Source organism: Colossoma macropomum, unplaced genomic scaffold, assembly GCF_904425465.1.
Source record: "Colossoma macropomum unplaced genomic scaffold, Colossoma_macropomum, whole genome shotgun sequence".
Taxonomy (NCBI): domain Eukaryota; kingdom Metazoa; phylum Chordata; class Actinopteri; order Characiformes; family Serrasalmidae; genus Colossoma; species Colossoma macropomum.
In genome coordinates this window covers 14348548-14371834 of record NW_023494792.1, presented here as the reverse complement: position 1 = coordinate 14371834, position 23287 = coordinate 14348548, and the positions used below count along the sequence as shown (strand labels likewise).

Here is a 23287-nt window from a genome sequence, read left to right as displayed (position 1 = left end):
CGTTCCTTTAACCAATTTAAAGCAGAACATCTACTCTAGGTCAACTTAAAGGTCCCATGTTCTACATTTTTCTTGTATTTGATTTTTTTTTTCTGCAGAGATCTACTTGGGATATTTGTGTTGGTTTATATAGCAAAAACAGTCATAAGTAATTTTTACATGATCATTGTTCAACCACTATATGTAAATGTTTGTTTTTGTGACATCAGTGAAACAGTTAATTAAAAACAGGCTGCTTTTGTATCTTAGTTTCCATATATGAACTGAATGGACTGGGGATTGAAACTTTTTTTATTTCAAAAAAGGGAGAAAATGGGGGGTTTCCATGATGTGGGCCCTTTAGGTAAAGTCAATTGGGTCAAAACAAGTAAATAAAAAGAAATAAAAAGTGGAGTCTCCCTGACCTGACACATCTTACAGCAGTTGTCATGTGTCTGTGTGGATTAAAACGTACAGAATTGCTCATGTATTTATTAATTAGTTTTTTCCCATTACTGTTAAGCTCTATCACCTGTCTGCAAAGCCCTTTGAGGGCTTTATATATATATATATATATAACATTTTCATAAAACGTCTTTTCCCCTCCAGTGTGTCTGAGTGTCTGTCTGTCCTTCACCATCGTTATTACCACAGTGCATTTGTCTGTGTGTAAAGTCAACTGGGTCAAAACAAGTAAATAAATAGAAATAAAAAGTGGAGTCTCCCTGACCTGACACATCTTACAGCAGTTGTCATGTGTCTGTGTGGATTAAAACGTACAGAATTGCTCATGTATTTATTAATTAGTTTTTTCCCATTACTGTTAAGCTCTATCACCTGTCTGTAAAGCCCTTTGAGGGCTTTATATATATACATATATATACCTGCCTGTGACACTCAGTACTGAGGCTCTTGATCAACTGGATCAGGTGTGTTACAGTTAAGCTGGAACTAAACTCTGATCTCCAGCAGCAGAAGAAGCAGCAGCAGGGATAGCCAGGCATGCATTGTGTAATGCTATACATTATGAAATGAGACAGACACCTTTCTCAAGAGTTGTGAGTAGCTGGCTAAACGTGTTAGCCGTTTTATGTATATTTCACCTTGTCACATGCATAATGCAGCTACATCTGGAGTGCTACAAATCATGTGTGCACGAGCGTGGTAGAGTTTTAAAGCATCAAGATACTCCCATTTATTCATTAGCATCTGTCCCTTTACTCCTTCTTCCCTCCGTACCACCCCGCCCACCCCCTACAGGCTTTGCCCTCCCCGTATCCTCACACACACACACACGCACACACTGCTCCTACCTCACACACGGTCTCCTGCACGCTGCAGCAGCGTTTCTCTGACTGTGTGAGCGAGAGACAGAGACAGAAAGAGAGAGAGAGAGAGAGAGAGAGAGAGAGGCAGTCTGTTTCTAAGCAAAGTGCCTCGAGCAGGAGGAAGAAGGACAGCAGGAGGAGAAAGAGGAGAGGAAGAAGAAGAAGAGGAGGAGGAGGAGGGGTGGAGGAAGAAGATGTGCATTTCCTGAGTGATCGTCTCGCGCGGCTGCCTGCCTGGCTGAGAGAGCGCGGGCTCAGCGCGCATGGCTGTCCGGCTCCGCGCGCACTCTGCCTCCGCCGTCAGCTCGTGGGCGCGGGAAATGGCGCTGCACTGCTGAGAGCAGGAAGACAGAGAGAGAGAGCGGGAGGAGGAGGAGGAGGAGGAGTAGAGGAGCGGAGAGGAGAGGAAAGAGAAGAGAGAGGAGAGGGAAGAGAGAAGAGAAAGGAGAGGAGAAGCGAGCGGAGCTCAATGATTAGGACGTGCGCGCTTCTCTTCGCTAGCGGATTTCAACAGCAGTACCATGGTGAATTACCAGAAATACATCACTGTTATGCAGCTGGCCTTAGGTGTTACAGCCATCAACAGAGACCGTAGCCTGCCTCCCAGAAAGCATATGTGGTGAGTAGAGAGCAGAGAGAGCGCTAGTGCGGGAGATGGACGTGTGTGTGTGTGTGTGTGTGTGTGTTTGGGGTCGTAGCCTCGTTACTTAATAACAGCGGGGTCGTGAAGCCAAGGGGCTCAATCAGCAAAATGGGCTCTAGCTTTTAGTGACAAACCGCATAGCCGCTAACACGGAGCCGTAACGAGCGCAGCAGCACACACAGGTACAGTATCTGTACAGTGTTCGTGTGAGTGTCTCTATGTCTACGTGTGTTTTTCATGTAGCCTAGCTTACCGTAGCACCAGCAGGTAACTCCTTTATGAGACATTTCCACCGATTTTCTGCTTAATTATATCGTTACGATGTAAACAAAGTCAGTCAGAGTGGTTTGGTGTGAAATACAGTCTACAAAAACTTACCAACTCAGGATTGCTCACAGTGGTGGTGATAGGAACCAGACGTCTGAAGAGTTTAATGCCTGTAAAAGCCTCCTCACAGAAAGTTATTACATGAAATGGTTACGAATGGAAACTTGAGACACAGTTTTACCAAGAAAGATTTTCTCTAAATCGTTTTTAAAAATCCATTCATAATGCACATGCAAGACAAAACAGTCCCTAAAGATTTTTTTTTTTGATTTACCACTGTTTTATCAATATCTACATTATACACCTTACATAAAAATAACTCTGTAACGCTGTTACCACCACTGTAAAGAAATCGTAGTCTGTAAGTTTCTCTGCAATGAAACATTTTTTATCAGACCACTCAAAGTGACTTTGTTTATATCTCAACAATTGAATTATGCAGAAATTTTGAGAAATTTGGTGGAACTCTCCTTCAGTAATGTTACTGTGCTGAAGTAACCTGTGATGTATTTTATGTCTGTGACATTGGAATCAAGTCAGTCCAAGGCACTGCTTTCTTCTTCTGCTTTTGTGACTGCTGTACTTTCTTTCTCTTCTTTATTTACTCATCTGCTCTCCATTCATAAATCACTCTCCTGTTATACATGACCATCTCTTCATTGTTCCCAAAAATGATGATCCAAATAAAAAGGATGTGGTGTGAACATGTGCTTAGTGTCTGTGTATATCACCTGCTTTCTTACATTTTATTTTGAATTTTATTTTCATGAAAATATAGTACTTCATTTCACGTGTCTGTTTCCAACATTTTCATAAAACGTCTTTTCCCCTCCAGTGTGTCTGAGTGTCTGTCTGTCCTTCACCATATTTATTACCACAGTGCATTTGTCTGTGTCCCATGCTGTCCCTGTCTCACTGATTAATTTGCTTAACTTTGGCATTCATGCTCTTGGGTTAATTTTCCATTAGGGGCTCTCTTTTAATTGTGGGTGGTGTGCCTCCAAGGCCTCTGTGTGTGAGAAGATTGCGTCTGTAATCTAAGCAGGATTACACTCTGGCTGAAAAGAAAACAGGGCAGTTAATTAACCATCAGTGGCAGCCACAGAGATGTGGGGCTCTCCTTCAACATGGCTGAGGAAGGTGTTTACCGTAAAGCATCTTCCACAAAGAGTCAAAGCATCGTTTTCTACGACAGCGTTAAACACAGTAAAACTATTTTCGTTCCCCTTCTGTGAGCTAGACTACCATTCTGTGCCCTCTTTTTCACCAGACGGTGGTCTGTTGTTGTTATCTGTCTATTTGTGAACTCTTTTATCTCCAAAAGCAGTGGATTCTCTGTATCAGCGCATTAGTAGTAGGGAACTTGATGCTATCACCTCTTAGAAATTCATGCCCTCCGTGTCTAATATGTAAATGCTATCGCTTAATAACCATCTCTTGTTATAAGATGAAATGCCTTTATCTCTATTCCACTCATTACATGCATGAGCTTGAAATAGAACTGGGAAATAGTGAAGAACAGCCTTGAAGCAGCCAATAATCAATTATGGGACAAGGCTTACTAGGCTTGCATGAAATAGCTAAAATAACCTTCTCTTAATAGTGAAATATTACAGTATCTTTGGGTCGTGTGTGCAGATTGGTTCAGTTGCTCTGTGGCTTTCCAGGATATTTTTAACTCAAAATAAATTTACTAAAGTGATGCTCTAAGGTGAGGGGGCGGAAAGATCTTTCTGGATCACTGCTGTTGCGAAGCGAGGGGTGTCTAAGGACTAGTAAGCCTAAAAAAGAAAAAAATCAGAAAGAAAAAAATGTTGGTTGAAATAATCACCTTTAAAATATTTGGAAATTCTGTCAACAGATTGTCTTCGGTCTGTATGATGGATACTCAACATTGCAGGCATTTCATGGTCTTTGTGAAATAGCAAAGAGAACATTCCTTGGCCAAAGCATTTATGACTAATCAGAAGCAATTCATAAAGAAAATTAGTTTCTCTTTCTGTTTCACCAAAAAGCATCATCACCTTTTTCATTTTTCCTATTAGCTTCAGGTCAACGAGTTCACTTAACGTCAATATTTGAAATGCCTTTAAAATTAAAAGCAGGAAAACTCAAGCTCTGGTCTGTCCTGTGCTGGAGGGGTATGTGCTGAAACATCAGAGGGTCACTGAAATCAACCAAGCAAGCAAACGTAATTTACGATCAAGCTGAGGTTGCTAACATGACGAACCCCAAATAGCTGTAAAAACTTGCCAAATCCACATCAGTCTAAACTGATGATGAAGCACTTAAAGCCTGCAGAGAAGTACTTGCAACAAGATGTGCAGACGCTGGCACTCAGCTTGTTTGTCTGACTGTTAATTATTCATGAACCTAGAAACATGGCATCACTAGTGTTTTACAGGAAACTCATCACTTCTCTGTTGTAGCAGGTCAGAAGCAACATAGATATTAAAGGCCCCATATCCTATATTCTTCTTGCATTTAATTTTCTTTCCCCTGAGGTCCACTTGTGTGGGTTTATATACCCAAAACAGTCAATTTATTTAAGCATTTTCCAAATGTATATTTTTGTGGGTACATTGGGTTTTGTGACAAAGTTGAAAATGGACTATCTTTTAGCTTAGCTTGCATATAGCTGTTAATTCTGCATTTCGGAATGTTTCAGACAGTGTTTACCTAGTACATCAAACTAAAAACTGAAAAAAATTGGTTTTATATTATATGAGCCCTTTAAAGAACAGTAAAGAAAGCAAGATTACAGTACCTAAACTAAACAACTGCGCACAAGTTCTGAATAGAAGATGATGAAATGTACTTTTTTACAGACAAATCTGGACCACTTTCACCACTTTTGCAAATAAACAGCTACGACAGCAATCCTTAATCATATATTAGCGGTTCATAATCACATGCTCCTAAATTGCTTTGCCACTCAATTTGAGCGAAGTTGAATTTATGTTGTTTTGAATCTCCAGCAGAGAGCGTTTTAACTTCTCCTCTTTGAGAGTTCCTACATTCGGTTTGTTCCTAGGTGAGCCTCCCTGCCTGGGGTTTTTTATGTGTCCACTTTCTACCAGAGGACTTCAGAACATCCAGCCTGGAAAAGAGGTAAAGGATGTGCACACAGGTGGAGTGTCCTGAAGGAGCATGTAAAGTTCATCAGAAAAGGTTGCAAGGATGTTCAGAGGAAAGCCTTAGAGAAGTAGAGGGATTATTCTCAGAATAGAAGCAAGGTAAACAGAAGATTAAAGGAAATATTAAGTGCACCGTGTCATCCTGGATATAGTGAGCAAATGACAATAATACCACTGGTTTCAGTGCCAAATGCAACTTTAGAGCCTGTTCAAAGTTGCAATTGTTGCCTCATAAATTCAAAATGGAACTAAATCTGAGCTGTTCCAGTGTTGTCCATTTCTGGCCGGTCCTGTTTGTTCTGGATCAGTGCATTTAGTGCAAATGGCTTTTTTGAAAGCTTCAGCACTGCTTGCTGAGTGTGAAAAAAGGCAAAAATGTGAGAGTGAAGCTGTTCTCTGAGTCATAATAATGCAGCAGATGCTCTTCTTCCCTACAGTCCTAAAAACTAACCAACAGATTCGCTTTAACCTGGCGTAATGAACTTTTAGTGCCAGTTGTCTATCCTGAGGCCTTCACACGTGCTTCTTAGTATTTACACACTCGTTTCACCGATGTGTGCGTATGTGTGTGTGTAACTGACAAAAGCAGCTTATCGCGTTTCACGGTTTGCATCCTTCAGTGATAGTAAAGTTGCATGAAGCGCTGATCCTCAGCCTGCTGGCATACGCTTCTGTGTAATCCTCCAAAGCAGCGCCTGCAAATTTCATCTTCTGCGCTTGTGTCTGTCCTGTGTCTGCTCACCCAAAACTACTGTTTACTCCATTAAGGCCCGAGCAATTAACCTGAAGTCAGTGTCTGGAGGTGAGGAGAATGCTAATAGGCCCGCCCACCTGTACAGAGCTTGTGACCAGTAAAGGCTGAATACACATGACTGCACTGGTTCCCAATGTCCTGTGCTCATCCAGATCCAGCCTGAGGGCTATACTGCTCTGTCCAAGATTAGAGTTATGGTAATGCTTGTGATTATGGCAGTAGAGATAGTGCTGAGAGTGGTGCACGGATGAGAGAGTAATGATCAGCCTCCTGCACGCTGTTAAAACTTTTGAACGAAACCGAGACCAGTGGCATGGAACGTAGTGGTACGCATCGACTTGCTGATTGAGCAGTATCTTTCATTGCTCAGGCTAATTGTACCTGACGGCTGTGGGAGGCACATAAGAAGAGGTCAAAGGACTGCACGGATGACCACAGATCATTATTGACTGCCTCTTGTCTTCTGTTTGTGCTGTAATGACGTTAGGCATCTGCTTATGCTGTTGTTTGGACAGCTATATCAGGCCTCTCAGCAGTGGCGTAACTATGGGAAGTGCAGCTGGAGCAAGCGTACATCCGGGCCCCTTAACATTTTACTGGACCCCCATTATATAGTTACTTATAGAATTTAGCCCCTTAAAAGGCCAGGGCCCATCTATAACATAAGAATAGCTCAACCAGTTTGCATTGGAGTTTCTGTAGTTACTGAATAATAAGCCTTAGTATGTAATAAGCCTGGGATTTTAAGGGGTTAAAGATAATCTGAAATCAAAGTGTTTTTTTACATAAAGCAAAATTCAGCCTGTATCATATAGAAGACAACGTTGTGTTGTGACTTGCCTTGAGAATGTCTTCTGATTTTTGATTACATCATCGTGCATCAGTGGGCAGAGAAAAATAATATTATAATATCATGTTTCATCTCCCCCTCCAACAACCCCCACCTATCACTGAGCAAAAAATGCTCAGCTAGCTCAGAGACCCGCCTTTATACCATGTCATGGTGTTGAATAAAAAGGCATGATTTTCCATTTACTTTGACTTTAATGTTATTAAGTTATAATTTTAACATAATACTATATTTTCACCATTATTCTACATTAGTGCATCAAGTTTGTTGAGGCATAGTAATAAACAAAATGTTAAAAAAAGCATTTTTTTGGTAATTTTTTAATTTTTTAATTTAATTTAAGCAGTTTTTCATATGAGGGGCTCATTAATGTTTTTGCGCTGGGGCACAAAAGATCCTTTACACCACAGCCTCTTAGTGAAATAGACACATTAGCGTCAACACCAGTACTGACAACACTCACTCACTCACTCACTCACTCACCCACTCACCTTAAGGCCATTTAGTCAATATATGTGAAATTTCACAAGGGCATTCTTGTACGTGCTCTTACACATCACATGCCTTACCTTCCAAATATAATGTATCGTGCTGTTCCTGAACCCCCTGGTGCTTTTAACGCATTCAACTGAGAAAGGTAACCTGAAGGTGAAGCTGTTCGTTTCCTCCTCGGGTCAACCTTCCTGTCAAGGTCTTTTTGTCCCAGTTTCTCTCTTCCTTGCTCCCATTTACCAGAGTAAATCATAGCAGAGCAGAGATGATTAAGATGCTTTTTTAATTCTTTTTTTCATTTTCCGATGTTTTTAGGAATCTGCCATAGCAAACCAGGAGGTCTCCTTAATCCGCCACTTAATATGTAAATGTATCCCCCGATTCATCTGAGCTCCAGCCAGTGCATTGAAACAGAAGATTTGCTTTATTGAATTCTGCTTTCCAAGGCTTTTCAGCAAATCCTCTCACAACATAGTGTGTCCTGATATCAAGGGGAAAAGTAGCACTACAAGGCACTAAAATCACAACCCTACTGTACAAGGAGAGCATAAATAACACTTAGCCCTGTGGTGTAACAGTTTTAGGAATTATGTAATAACACTTGCTTCATTCTGTGCTCTCTTTTTGTTCTAGTTTAGTGTTCAACTGATATGAACATTTTGTAACCAATATCGTTACAGATGTTGAGGCGCAGGAAGCTCAGATAATTGACATTGACCGATATGATTATATATTTATATTTTACATTTTAGAGTAATAGTCCAGTAGTTTTAGTTAAACGGTGCAGATGGCAGACATGATTATCAGTTCTTAATTATCACATTTCTGAAACTCAAAAAGTTTTAATTTACAGTCTTGAATAATACAAATATTGTAGCACAAGGGGCAGAGCTTCTTCATAGAAAAAAAATCATGCTAAACCAAGTATTGTGTTCAAATGTATCTGTCCATGTTAATGTGATATAATTAAATTGGTAGAGTTTGAATCCTTGCAATTCTATGATGGATGGATTATTGGCAGTATTTTTGGTATTATTAGCAAACTGATATCAGTCAGGTTCTATTCCAGTATCATTCAAGTCTCAATCTGTTATGAAGAACAAAATTCTGAAGTCTTTTTGTCAGATCTTGTGTGAAGATGTATGAGGCATACAGTTCTCTTTCTTTTGCCATTGTCCTGACAATAAAATCTATTGGCCTATATATATTACTGTAGAAGAATTCTCAGTGGAGTTCTGCAGCAGTGTCACCTTCTCTCACTATAAACTAACCTGCGTCTGCAGCATCCTAATTTGTCTTTGTGCACAGTATGCCATATGTGATATATTTTGCAAGTGGATCTTTTCTTTTAGATGGTGATATGAGTGATTCAGCACTGTTCTTCTACTATTATTATTGAGTCCATGTGAGCTCATGAATTTCCCATGAATAATTCATGCATGGGCTTGTGTGTGAGATGCTTTGAAGTCTAGACAGAGCAGATGTGACACAAATTATTGATGACTGGGATTTAATAAACAAGTTAAAAATGACTATGTGTGGTATTGGTGTGACATGAAAATTGTTTAATATCATTGATTATGACACTCTTTCAGTGGAGTGTGCTCAAGCAGCGCATAGTGCAGGTTTGTTTGATTTTCTTAGGGGTGTTTGAGGTACAGTATGTAAATCCACGTCCCCTGGGAGCTTGTTATGTAATATTATGCTGCCAGTTTTGCTTACTCTAAGTATTTACGATATAATGGCTGTTTGTTAATACTGTGGATGCTAATTGTGTGTGTGCGCCTTCTGGAATGTACACGCAACGCCAGAAAATATCCGTGAAATCTTTCTCAATATTATGGCATAAATCGTAACTTATTGTGCGCTGTAAAATCATGTATATTGTATAGTTGGTATACACAATGGCAAAAAAACACTGCTGTAGAAAAGCAGTCAGAGATGACTGTTAACTCAGGACCCCAAGGCACTTCACAAAGTGTTTTCATTGTTCAAGCTGACAAGCCAACAGCATCAAGATGGGAGGTTTATAACTTTGTGTCCTATGGGGATTTTTCCCCTTTTAAAGTAATTATGCACAGTTGGTCCAAATACCACAATACTCATTGGGCCGCAGTGACTTTAAAAGCATAAAAACCCCCTAAAACATCTTTGTATTCTTCTGTCTTATTTATCTTTAATCTCTTGCTTCCTCCTTTGGTTTGTCATTCAGCTATGCCTACAGTAATAGATGCTGCTGTATATTAGCCAGGCACTGTATATTCTGAAGGCTCTTCCACATTTACAGTAGGCTACTGTAAAAATCTTTGGGGGGATGTTGTCACTAGATAAGCAATGCTGTGTGTGGTACATATGGCTTTTTTGCTGATTATAAGGCATAAAGTACATTCTAACAGGATGCAGGAATATTGCACAGTGTATGCAGTATTTGGAGATATTTTCACAATAAAAACTTTCGCTTTTATTAATGTTAGTGAATAGACAGACCTAACCAATTTTATTTTTATATTTATTGTATATTAATGGCATAATATGATGATGATTATAATCTGTATAGGGAATTACAATTTAACCCCAGTGCGCCCCAAGTTTTATTTTACACTTATAACCAAAGAATAGCTCAACCAGTTTGCACTGAAGTCCCTGTTGTCAGTATGTAATAAGACTGGGATTTTAAGGGGTTAATTGTTCACACAATTACTTTATTGACAGTGTGTAATGTCTAAGTTCATTTATTTTCTCATTCATTTTCTAGTCAGCCATTAAGCACAAGTTATTCATTTTTCAGGAGATATTTCTGAGGAGTTTAGATATAAGATGATCCACTTGCATGCAGAAGTGTAAAGACAAAAGACAATAATTAAAAAAAACACAGAAGATTATAAAACTGGAGTTCAAAAATCATTAAAACATAAAGAGCAAATGGGTCTCCTAACAACCATACCAGACCTGGTAGACCACCAAAACTGTCACCATCAGATGAACATAACTTAAAGCTTTCATCTTTGAGAGAGAAGAGAAAATCAAGCTCCACTCTTACTTCAGATCTAAAAAAAAAACGTTTTCTGTCCATCCTTCCACTGTGAGAAGTGGTGATGTGTAGCTATCAAGAAAACCTTACTGAGAAAAGAAAAATAAACAAATAGGGAGAAAAATCAAACAAAGAAGCTGCTGGTTTTCTCAGAACAATGGACTAACCACCCCAGAGTCCAGACCCTAACATCACTGAATATGGTTGGAATTATTTGGATTGTGAGAAGCAAAAAAAAAAAAACTAAACTTTGGAGATGTGGAAAAATATTCCCACAGATTTCTTGCTTAGAAGCTGTATTAAACGCTAATAGTGGAAACACTACATACTGTTTTTTATTATTATTATTACTTTTAGGTGTTGAGGCTTCTGTGTAATTTTCTGTTAAATATATGTTTTCTGCTTTTTATGTACACATTGGTACACATTATGTATGCACATACACATTATATACGCATTGGAAAAAAAATAATGCATCATATATAAGTATACTGTATCTAATTTTACAACATGCAAATGAGAAGAAGCTGTGCTCCATTATATGAACAAAAAAAGAACAGAGTACTGCAAAGGGCACATATGATTTCATCATTTTTAAAATAAAACCATACTGAGTTATGATTCTAAACTGCTCTCTTTTTTATACTCTATAGAACATTGATGAAGTGTGTTTTTGTACTGTGAACTCAAATATCCCTTTATCTCACTCTCTGTTTCTCTCTTTTTCAGGATTTTCCCCAAACACGAAAAAGATAAATACGGGCCGGCTGTGTAAGTGGCTTAGTCTTTTTTCACTTCTTATGTATGACTATGAATCCTGCTTCTCCATTTCTGCTATAGACCTAGCTAAGTTCCTAACACCATGTTTGCTCCTCTTTTTTCAGGTACTATCCTAAGGTCCACAGCTTCATCCCCACACCCACTGATACACTCTCTGTGCAGGCAGAGTCAGAGAGTTCGGTGCAAGGCAAGCCGTCTCTGCGCAGAATCAAGGGCCGAATTCACCGCAGCAAGAGCCTGGACAGCATCGACCTGCTGGACTCCAATGTGAGTTACGGACTGCACACAGTGCAATAATATACTTGTGTGTGAGTGTGCGTGTATGTGTGTACAGTAATGTGCAAAAGTCTTATGCAGCCAAGAAAATAACTTGTTGTAGGTATGTTTTACCTTCAAAAACACCAAATAACATGTACAAATACAGATAAACATAAATTTAGTAAAACGTAACAAACAGGCGTACAGGTTTGGTTCTTGACTTCTCAGTGTGCCACAGAATGCATGTGGTAAAGGGGAATTCCACCAGTTTTTCAAAGTTTCTACATAATTGAATTGTCAGAAAGTAAACAAAAGTCATCCAGAGTGTTTTTATATGAAATGCTCTATTCCAGAGAAACTTCCCCAGTCAGAATTGTTCACAGTGGTGGTGATAGGAACCAAATGTCTGAAGCATTTAAAAGCTCACCGAAAAAGTATTACATGAATTGGTTACTGAATACTAATGAAGGATTTATAAGATAAGATGAAGCAAGTATTGGATGATCAAAGGAAATACTGGGCTTCTTTGAGGAGAGGTTTGTGAAAATGTTAGGCTAACATACTCAAACACATAAACCACAATGTATTGTTTGTTTTTAATTGTGTTTATTGTAGTATTTGTTTTATTTGTATTCATTCTTTTGAACAAATAAATTGTCATTGTCCAAAGAAAAGCAGGTATCTCTAAAATAGTAAATTTACAGGAAAGGAAAAAAACACTCTTTACCTTTTATGTAAGTGAATGTGAAGAGATTTTATTCCAAAAAATTTTGGAGCATTTCTTTTGGTCCATTCATAATGAAAGTTTCACACAATGTCAAGGACAGCTGCTGAGCTCAAATGATGTAGAAAAATAAAAAATCTTTAGATAAAAATAAAAATATTTGGTTTTTTTTTGGACAGTGACTACTACTCAGTACAGTACTGTACACCTGTGCATGTTATAGTGTTTTTTTATCTTTCAACTCTTTACAAAATCATCCTGAAACTTAACCACAAACACTATATATATATATTCATTTGCATGCACTGAGAGTAAGAGTCAATATACATATTAATACAGCATTTTATGCATATTTCATGCCAGACAATAACTATGCCTCCTATTACTTTTAAAACCATGCTACAAGCTCTCAGATCCCATCAATTATGCGCTATAAATGCTTCATGCTGTCATGCGCTCTTCCTGTAAACATTCGGAATGTCTCATGGATTGTTTATGCGGCTGTGCTTATGTTAAGCCTTACTGGCTCTGATCATACTGTGGGGCGCTTTGGATTCTGCTCCAGTGAGGTGTGTGGTGATGCCACAGAAATTGCAGTGCTCTCATTAGCTCAAAGGCCTTCTCCTCTTCTGAGAACACACTGTGGCTACATTATTATTATAATGAGCTCTGAGACGTATTTCCACAGGCCATTATTAAACAGCTATGAGTCATGTGTCACTTGTTTGGACTCCTTGGATTTTAAAATGTTTTCTTGTTGCACTAGCTGGAGATTGTGTATAGATGACCTCACTGTTCCCATGTTTGTGTTGATTAGAGTGGAATTAGATCTTAGCCCACAGTACTACCGCCTCCTATCAGTTTACAGATGTCAGTCTGAATGTGGTATAACTACATAACTATTAATAATGCTGCTTAAACAAGTTTGATTCCTCTGAGAGTTACACAGTGTGTTTAAGTACTGTCTGTGTGTACTCATGGCTACCTCTAATGTAGCCTCTTATTTTCAGACTTACGTAATGACATGCTGAGAAAGCCTGCTGTGGCTTTTGGTATCATCTTTTGTTCAAAGAGCCAAAATTTTGTCCGCTGTTAAACCGCCTTAACGGCAAGTTATACATTTAGCCGACTGCTAAATGACTGGAAATTTTTTCTGTCAATCTGATGCATATACCTCACTCTTGTTGAATGTGACAAACGAGAATGGAACGTTTTTGTGACGTACTGCTTATATTTATTCTTTAGTTTGAAAACAGGGTGGTATTTATGGAGGTATGCACAAAAATGTGCTAAAACTGGTTTCAAATCTAGTTAAAATATCTTGTTATGAGATTTTTATATAATATTATATGATTGTTTAATCTATTTCTGAACATTTTACTTGTTTTTAGTCATTTTATTTAGTAAAACAATCTTATTGTGTTGTCAGATGATTTTGCTGTAAGAACTAACGCTTAAAACCAATAAAATGATCTACCCGTAGAAAATGATCTATAATGAGATACGTTTCACTGGATAAAATGACTTAAAACATGTACAAATGTCTAGAAATAGGTTCTATTCTTACATTGGATAATTTGACAATACATAGTGATGCACAATCAGATTAGGCTTACGTTTTACAGGATAGTACTGGAAGTAAAAATTTGAAAACACGTTTTATTATTTAGTAATAGCTAAAGAAAATCAGAAAATGGAAACTGCCTCTTCAGATGAGCTAATGAGCTAACGCAAGGACTTTTCTCCTTAGTAGACGACATGCCAACATATTACGTTGTCAGAGAAATATATATTAATTGTTTCTAAACCTAACTAACATCAACTACAGTAGTTAGCCTAGTTAGTGGAAAAGCCATGCTGTCTCTTCCTTCACAGTCACATCCTTCACAATGTTTTCCTGTTCAGACACTAATGTTTCATAGAAATGTAAAATATTGCACTGTCAATAGATGCACGGGAGGCATGACTTAAATTTTGTAAATAGTGCTGATTAGTTTAAGATGTGTACAAGTATTCTTTGTGCTGTTCTGTGGGGATGTGGCTGTAGCTTGTGTGGGACTACTGTATACCATTAAGGTAATGTAGGTAAGGTGTATGGCTAGAATTGAGCACTGAGTGGTGGATCTTGCTGCTGTGTTCAGTAAAAGAGCATTCTTTAAATATGAAAAACTGTTTAGAGAAATTCCATTGGCAGATCATTTTGGCTATCATTATTTCTTGAAAGAAGAAAATTCATCTATCAATAAAAAAATAATAATAACTAACTTCTCTAACTCTAAGTTTAAAAGCTATCTTTTTTATTTTTTGGCTTGTGTTAATATTGTCTTAATGTAATCAGTAGTATTATTAATATTTTATACATCCTTCCTAAAATCATACTTTACAATAATCAGTCATTCTTGTTGATGTAAATATTAGTCTCTCTCATTTCTATCACAAGCTGAAATTTGGCACAGTTTTGCTAACTAATTAAAAGACTTTGGCTTCTGGGTGCCCATTCAGGAAATCTGTTATTGATATCGTGGAGGCACACAGGCCTCTCCTGTATAATTGACAGTCTAATGGCAGCCTTGGTTTGCTGCCAGCGTTCAGGGCTAACTTACATTTGAACAGCACTCTCCTCTCCACGTCCGTCTGCCCCAGAGAAGTGAGTATCTCCTCGTAAGTGGCCTTTAAAAGCTGCTGCTCAGCCTGGGTTTAAAAGCACTTACAGACTCAGAGCATCTCGGTGAAATAAGCCTGTGGTCCTGCACTTTAAAATGTACATATATCTGTGTGGCTTCCCCTTCCAATCCAACACGCACACACGCACACCACAACTTGCTGACAGGGCCGAATCTCAAACACAGCTGATGAGAGTAACGGGCCGGCGTACAGTGAGTGATGAGGCCGCAGCAGCGCTCGACTGAAGACTGTGTACTGCTGCCACTCGCTCTGCTGAGCCCTTCCATAGTGAGAGAGAGAGAGAGCGAAAGAGAGAGAGAGAGGGATTACAAACCACCCACTGCAGTGTGGCCTGGCCAGTTTACAACCTGCTCCGAGCATAAACACAAACCACGTATCACAAAATTTTACTGCATTGTTAGCCAGTGTTTGAAGTACTGTAGTGGAGGCACGGGCAAAAATGCAAAGGATTACATAACACAGCGGTCCCTAACCCTAGAGCTCTCAGTCTCAGAAATTGAAGGGGACGTCTATGGATTTTTCAGAATTTATACAAAATTAAATCATTATGATTTAAACAAAGTCATTCAGAGTGGTTTGTGAAATGCTACATTCTTGAGAAGCTTTCTAAGTCAGAGTAGGTGAAAGGAACCAGGCGTCTGAAGCATTTTGATGCCTCTAAAAGCTACATCACAGCAAATGATCACACGAAATAGTTACAAATGTGCTGCCTGACGTCTGAGATGTTGTTTTATGAGAAGGTTTTGACCTAAAATGTGTTTTGTAAAAGCCATTCATGGCACAGACGTGTAGTCGTATGCAATGTTTGAAATACCATTTTAAGGCAAAATGGTGCACGAAGAGATTTTATTCTCCCCAAGGAGAATTTTTTTCAGATTGATAAGCATTTTACCATAATGAAAATTACCTATAAAAACTAAAGAAATATAATAAAAAAGAAGACACATGTAGGTTCAATAGTGGGTAGTGGAACTGTGTTCTCTGAGTGATGGAGCTCCATCCAATACCATACATACTTGTGCATATAGGACCAGGGACAAGAACCAGTAACACTATGGATGTGCCTGAGTGTTACATCACATTGCACCGGTGGAGCTGCGGTTGAAGTGTTTACCGCTTGTTGCTTTCGGGCGATAATTGCCGTCTTTATTTATGTGTTTATATTATTAGGCTGTGTTGTTGATCTGAATATAAACTCTGTGTTTGGAGTTAGGTCAGGTTTTTGGCAGCTTGCCCACTCCTACTGTCATTTGGGTTGGCAAGCAGCTCTCTGGCTCATGAACAGGGTGAATCAGTTGGCTGCAGAAAGCTGCATGCTTCATCAGAAGGGTGGGAGAAGGAGTGAGGAGAGAAACTGCAGCACTGTCAAATACATCACAGGAACCTGCAGTCCATCAACCCCGCCCCCCCGTCTCTCTCTCTCTCTCTCTCTCTCTCTCTCTCTCTCTCTTTCTCTCTCTTCTTGTCTCTTTCATTACCTCCTTTTCTCTATCTCCCATTCTTTTTATCTCTCTTTCATCCCCTTGTTTCTTTTTCATTCCCTTATTCTTTCTTTTTTTCTCTCTCTCTCTCCCCTTTCCTCCCTCCAATTCTTGCTGTGTTGTCATCCATGCCACTGTCCTTACATTCTTCCAATCATCTCTGCATTTCTACTATTCTCTTCATACCTTTATCGTCCATTCTGCTCGTTCTCGCTCACTCGCTCATAAAACACGAACACAGTCCGAAATGTCATCAATCACGCCCTCACCCTCCGTCTCTACTTCATTCCACCTCTGTTTTCCTTTTCATTTCTCTTGAAGGGCACGAACAATGTCAGAGGAAGAGAAATTATGAAATGAATTAAACTTCATGTCGTGTGTTACTGTGCACAGTGATGATGTTAGCTGCTGTGCTCAGTAATCCACCATTTCTGTAAACAGTCTGTGTGGTGTTCGTACTTTTTTTTAAGCAAGGTACACTATTCTGTCCCAGTGCATATTTATTATTCTTTCATTTCTGTGTAAACTAGAGATCGTTTAGGTCATGGCAAAGTTACATTTGGTTAAACTGTGCTCGTTAAACCCATGAGCCTCAGGGCACAATTATGAAGGAGTGATGCTTTCTTTTCTTAATGATTTTTTTCTTTCTTTCTTTGATTTTCTGCTTAAGTGTTGTAAAAATGAACTATTTCTCCCTGGGTGGGTGGTTGTATGTGCAGGTGAGGTAGGCTCTTTTCATTCTAATGGATTAAAGTGGGATTGTATTAAATTGCTTTCGAGGGATGTATGATCACAGGCCTGTTGGCTACGAGGAGGTAACCTCATGATCTGAATGTGATATTGGCTTTTTTAGATCTCTTTGCTTCTGAGAAAAGCCTGTTTCTGTGCTGCGCTTCGAAAAGGAGTGCTCCTCTCGTCCTTTTCCTCTCCTCCCCTGAAAAAACCCCAGTGTAAGCACTTATAGCCCCGTGCAGTCTTGTGAAAGTGCTGCAGCTGCATTTGTTTGGGGGTGGGGGGGTGAGCAAGACTGCAGCTGATTTAACCAATCTGCATATTCAAAGGAGCTGCATGAGAGAGAGAGAGAGAGAGAGAGAGATGTGAAGGGAATGAAGGAAAGAAATGCAGCAAGAAAAAAAGCGAGGTGGTGTCCCAGTGCACATGAGAAGGAGGAGGAGGAGGAGGGAGGAAAAGGGGCTATCCTGATGAACAGTGTGCAGGCGAGAGGAGGGGTGGATGGAAAGGGTAAAGAGAGGAGGGGAGAGGAGGGAGGAGGTAGAGTGGTGTATTCTTCTCCTGTGACAGCGCAGAGCGTGTGGGTTGTTTGCCTGTGTATAGAGGGGCTATAGAGTACGCAGAGAGGCAGGAAGGTGAGGGAGCTGTCCCGAGTGAGGAATGAGCCGGGGGAGGGCAGTAAGGGAGAGAGGGAGGGAGAGAGGAAAGAGAAGAGGAAAGGAGAGGAGACATTTCACCACCAGAGAACCTTTTTAAGTACTAAAATAGAGTTCCACAGAATGCACAGATTATTGAAAAAAATGTAGTTTAGACCATACACTTCACTTGGTGCTGTTGAAAAATAGGGCTTTGCTGAGCACATTGTGGAAAATAAGTGTATAGTTACTAGTTACCATTAACATAAAATAGGCTAATAAACCAATAGTAGTCCAAATGGTCCAAAATGTGGTCCAAAACCTCATATATGTATCCTTCAAGCCAGACAAGACAAAAAAAGGTAGAGCGAGAGAGAGAGAGAGAATAGAGAGAGAGGGAGAGAGAGAGAGAGAGAGTGAGAGAGAGAGAGAGAGAGAAAGAGAGAGAGGTGGGAGGGGAACATTTTGTTCTTGTGACACCATAATGGTGTGTGTGTGGATGCATGCGCCATATGCTTTTATGTGGTGTGCATCACGTTTGATCTTGTGCAAGGTAGAACGTGTGTCTCGTGTCCTCTTGTGCCTTTATAACCCCCCCACTGCCACCACCACCACCCCCCCACCCCAGGCATCAGAGCTGTGAGTGTGTGACGTTTTTGTTGTGCATGTGTTGATGGTACTGTATTATGAGCCTTGGGCAAAATAGGTGTGTTTTAAGGATGTAAATATCTGACCTCAGTAATTCAGCCCCATTATGATTCTTTAGGAAACAGTTCAGTGCATCATGAAATATCAGACTTCACCATGATCCAGTTTGATTGTGTATGTAAGACTCAGATGTATAAAAGACACTGACTGATGTGAAATAAACAATAACAACAATACACTCTTCGCTGTTCCTCACTGATACTTGTTCACACTTTTTTATCATGTAATACTTATTTTATTGTTTTACATGAAAAAAAATCTCTTTAAATGAAGTTATGAAGTTTACAAAATATTATTTTGGCTCTCCATAATTGTTGCGTTCAACTGCAACTTCTACCATCCCTTTACCCTCTCTCGACCTAAACCAACATTTCACCATATCCCAATGATAAAATCTTGTGAATTTGACTATAAAGTGAGTAGCTGTGTGATTTTCTGTTAATGACTTGTTAACTGTTAACTTCCCAGTCCAGTAGATCACTGATGCTAAGCTCATGAATATATGTCCACTGCTGAAGAGAAGTTCCAAACACATTCAGTGATGTTGAGGTCTGGACTATGAGGTGGTCAGTCCATTGTTTTGAGAAAACCAGCAGCTTCTTTGATTAATTTGACTTGACAGCTACACATCCATTCAGACTCATAGTGTTGAGTTGAATGTCTAAAAGTGGAAAGATTTTCTCCTCTGTCTCAAAGATAAAAGCTTTAAGTACTGTTTATCTGATAGTGTCAGGTTTGGTGGTCCACCACATAGGGCACAGTTGTTAAGAGTCCCATTTTCTCTAGTTTTTCTCACTTATTGATCTTTGAAAAATAAATAATTTGTACTGGATTTACTCGACTTGTATTTAATAGCCAGTTTGACTGGAAATTAAGTATATAAAAATGGTCTCTGACTTTTGCAGAGCACTGTAGTCGATTCTAGTATTTTAAAATGGGTGCATTGCCCCCTTCAGACTGAAGCATTGCAATACATCAGTGCATTTTTAGTCTGTATGTTTAAGAAAATCCAAGTTGGTTTTCATTGTGGGTTTTTTGGAGATGATGGTGTTGCTTTTGACGTGCTTTTATAATGTGTTGCAGTAGAGTGAAGTGTGGGTGCAGACGGTGTGAGGTATGCGTGCTGCGTGTGTTGTAGAGAATGTGAGTGCACGGAGTGTGAGAGGGTGATGTTTACTGGCTTGCGTGTGGAACCACAGGGGGCTGTGCTGAGAGCAGGCCAGCTGTGAGGCTGATACCAGGGGGCTCATACAACCTGGGAGAGAGCAGGGCCATGTGACCATGTGTGTCCCCTCAAAACTTAACATATGGCACAGCACTAAAAACACACACACACACACACACTGCAGGACATTTCTGCTCCGTTTTCTATTAAAGGGCTCATATTTTACATTTCTCTGTTATTTTGACTTGTTCTGTCAGGCTCATTTATGATCTACTGGGTGTTTTTATATGCATAAACCATTTTTAATAAGACCATTTTCCAACCTCTCTGTATGCTTTAAATTAGATTGTTTTTTGTCTGTTTTTTGATACTAATATATGTAAATTCCATCTGATTGGTTGCCTTGTAGTGTGCCTCATTCAGAAAACAGATTCTTTGTAACTCCAGCTCCAACATGAATTGGCAGAGCTAGACTGCTGTAGACTAAGTATGTCTAAATGTTTAAATGTGTGGGTTTTTTGTAACAAAGAAAAAAAAAGAATTCCAAACATGCAATTTTTGCAGCTTAGTTTTCATATATGGGCCTGATATTTTAACATTGATTGCATGCTGTATTATCTCTTATATTTCAAGAAAGCATCCATGGTACTCAGTTCATTACTGTATTAACATATCCTCTGTGCATTATAATACTGGGTTGTATGCGTAATATAATGATAAAGATTCCGTAAATTAAACTCCTGATAAACAGCAAAAAAGATTTCCTATAAAAAAGAACAAGGGCAGCTATAGCATTTTATTTATTTATTATATTTACATCATTACACCTCATTACACTTTCAGTGCAGGTGGTTATTTTACAGACTATAATCAACTTGTTTTTTCTCCTAATTCACCTCTAAAGCTGAACTCCGAATTACCTCGTCAAGGAGAAATTTAATTGCACCTTATTGATGCCGGTGTCAGTCCATACTGGACCTTATTGATGCTTTTGTCAATCCATACAGGTCCCTTCATTCAGGAGCTAAAAAATAGCAGCAGAGCAGTAAATGTAGTAGACGCTGTACACACAGGCTTTACAGTAAAGCTATGTGTATGTGTAAAGCTAACTGTCTGTTCTTATTCCTGCACATTCAAACGTTGAAATGTGCTACATTATGATTTTTTTATGCAGTAAATGTCATATATAGCAGAACAGCAGGTGGAGTGTTCTCAGTTTCATATTTCTTTCAGGCCCAGCTTCCTTGATCCGCTTTTGTGGCAGTTTTTTTTTCAGATATTGCTTACTTTCAGTCTGTTGGTCACAGTTTTGTCCCCAGACTGAACACTTTTGCTTGGAGTTTTTTTTTTAAGAGTAAAAGGTACAATCATGCCTATTTCCTTTAGTGAAAGCTACGTACGAAATAAATTAACCTATAATTCTCTGTAATGTGGTTTAATTTTAACTCTAAATATTTCATCAACAATTTCTAAATGTTTTTTTCATCATTTATTGCAGTCCTTATTCATTATGAAAACCTGAACCTATAGTACTGATAGCTAATTATCAGCTAAAATTCCTCCTAAGCGCACTACTAATGCTGTTTTTATGAATGACTGTCCTGTTAGCTGAGGCCTATGCAGAGAGCACTCTCATGTGCTGGCTATAATTCAGAGGAAGCCAATGCCCGTAAATCTGAGAGACATTATTGGCAACCCCACTTGATTTATGGCTAATGGAATGATTTGGGACTAAAGCCCAGTTCAGTGGTGGGGGATCAGTTGGGTCAGAGATCACCTGGGCAAAAACCTGCTAAACCTGGCCAGTAGTCAGTGTATAAGCCTCCAGAAATCTAGAAGCAGTAACTAACCCATCCACGAATGTTGCTAATATCGTATTGTACAAGTATGGATTTGTACTAGTGCTGTCTGTACCATTATAGCAGTATTGGTGTTACACAACAATATTGATTTTCAGTTTTAGAGACATTGATTGATGACAAAAATGCAATTAATTGCAATGTATGTCATTTGCTGGGTGCTGAGTTTAAAATGCATAAAAATGAAAAGTGGTAAGTGTCCTTTCTGGAAATGTGGTCTCTGTCTGTTTAACATGTACAATACTATGTATTACATTACAGTACTAATATTTACAATACTATGCACAATTTTTATGCGTGAGTCCAGTCAAAACAAGCTATGTTTATCAAGGTTTGTAAGACATTGCTTTAGCATAGTCCTGGTAATGGATTTATTAACTGTATTAATATAAATGTACGTATCAGCTGATTTTCAATTTTAACCATTTCTTAGAACATTAATTTGCACTGTTTTACTCTTAATTGATAGTGCAGTTGTTAAATAAAAGGCATATTTTGCGTACATTCATCTAAAAGGAAAGTAGAATCTCACAGGCTAAATAGAGCTGCTTTGCCGCGTTCTTGAATCATTAGAGAGAGTTTTACGATGGCTCTTATGCCATACTATTTGGTTTTAGTAAGCGGCGCTTTGTGAGCTTTGAGCGAGGCATTTACTATTGACTCCCTCTCCACACCCCACCGTCCTCCCCATGGTGTTAATTTACTCTAATGGAAAAGATTCTGCCTCTTCAGCTGAATAACATTAAACCCCTCTAGAGGTTTCAAACACAAAGGCTTGGGGCAAATAATGTTTTAATGCATCATGTGGGTTTCTTTTGAAGTATGTCAGATTATGTCAGTTTATGCTCCCTCTTTACCAGCATGATGTCATTGCTGCAGAGCTGAATGGAGTTTTACGCAAAGCTAGTGGATCCACAACAGTTACTCTACAGGCCAAAAGTTTGGAAGCAAAACTAACTTTGTAAAAAAAAAATTATAATAATAAAATAATAGTAATAATAATAATAACATTAAAGTTTTATAAGATTAAAGTTATATAAGAGATAACAGGCAGTACTATGTTCATAAAGGTAGAAAAAAGAGTCTACTAAAAGTCTGCAGCAGTGTTTTGCTGATCCTTATAACTAACTCTCTTTTTTGTTTCTAGTTATTCTCCTGCAGAGTATAAATGCACCCTAATCATATCTATCTGATAGCCCCATTCCTGAAGAAATGTTAAGCCACTCCTTGCTTAAAAACTGCTCAATGTGAAGGACCTTTATTAATAAAGACCATGAGTGAATTTCCTGCATATTAGAGTAAAAGCACATCGCTACAAATCAGGAAAAAAAAAAACTTATTTGGTTAAAATACATATCAATAAAAGTTTTGGGTTAGTTTTGGGAAAATGGACTTCATTGTATAATATTCTTTAAACTTTAACAAATCAATTTCTTTCACACTGTCACGGGTCTGTCAGGGGTGAGCTCACACTCATGCAGGGGTGCTAATAATGAATCTTCTGTTTAGTGCAAATGCTTTTGCCCCTCTTGCTTGCAGAGCTGTTTGATGGAGAAAATTTCGTGTATTTAAAAAATGCACTTTCTCTGGTGTCAGCTGATGTTGGTTCTGTGGTCCTCCTCTTACAGTTGATTCAGTACATAATGAAATAGATGCAGTGTATGCATGTAATGTTTGCTGATTTTTGAATGTGTGTTTTGTCTAAAATGTAGTACAATC

The 23287-nt window shown here is 38.8% G+C and overlaps 1 protein-coding gene across 1 annotated transcript in view; it reads left to right on the top strand.

Moving 5' to 3' along the window:
- The first annotated feature begins 1383 nt into the window (after positions 1-1383).
- The window catches only part of tjp1b (tight junction protein 1b), a 75380-nt gene continuing 53476 nt past the window's right edge, over positions 1384-23287 (top strand). Inside the window, exons 1-3 of the mRNA XM_036576110.1 lie at positions 1384-1926; positions 11271-11312; positions 11426-11588. Coding sequence (XP_036432003.1) covers positions 1829-1926; positions 11271-11312; positions 11426-11588 — 303 coding nt within the window. The 5' untranslated portion in view covers positions 1384-1828. The remainder of the gene's footprint in view (positions 1927-11270; positions 11313-11425; positions 11589-23287) is intronic.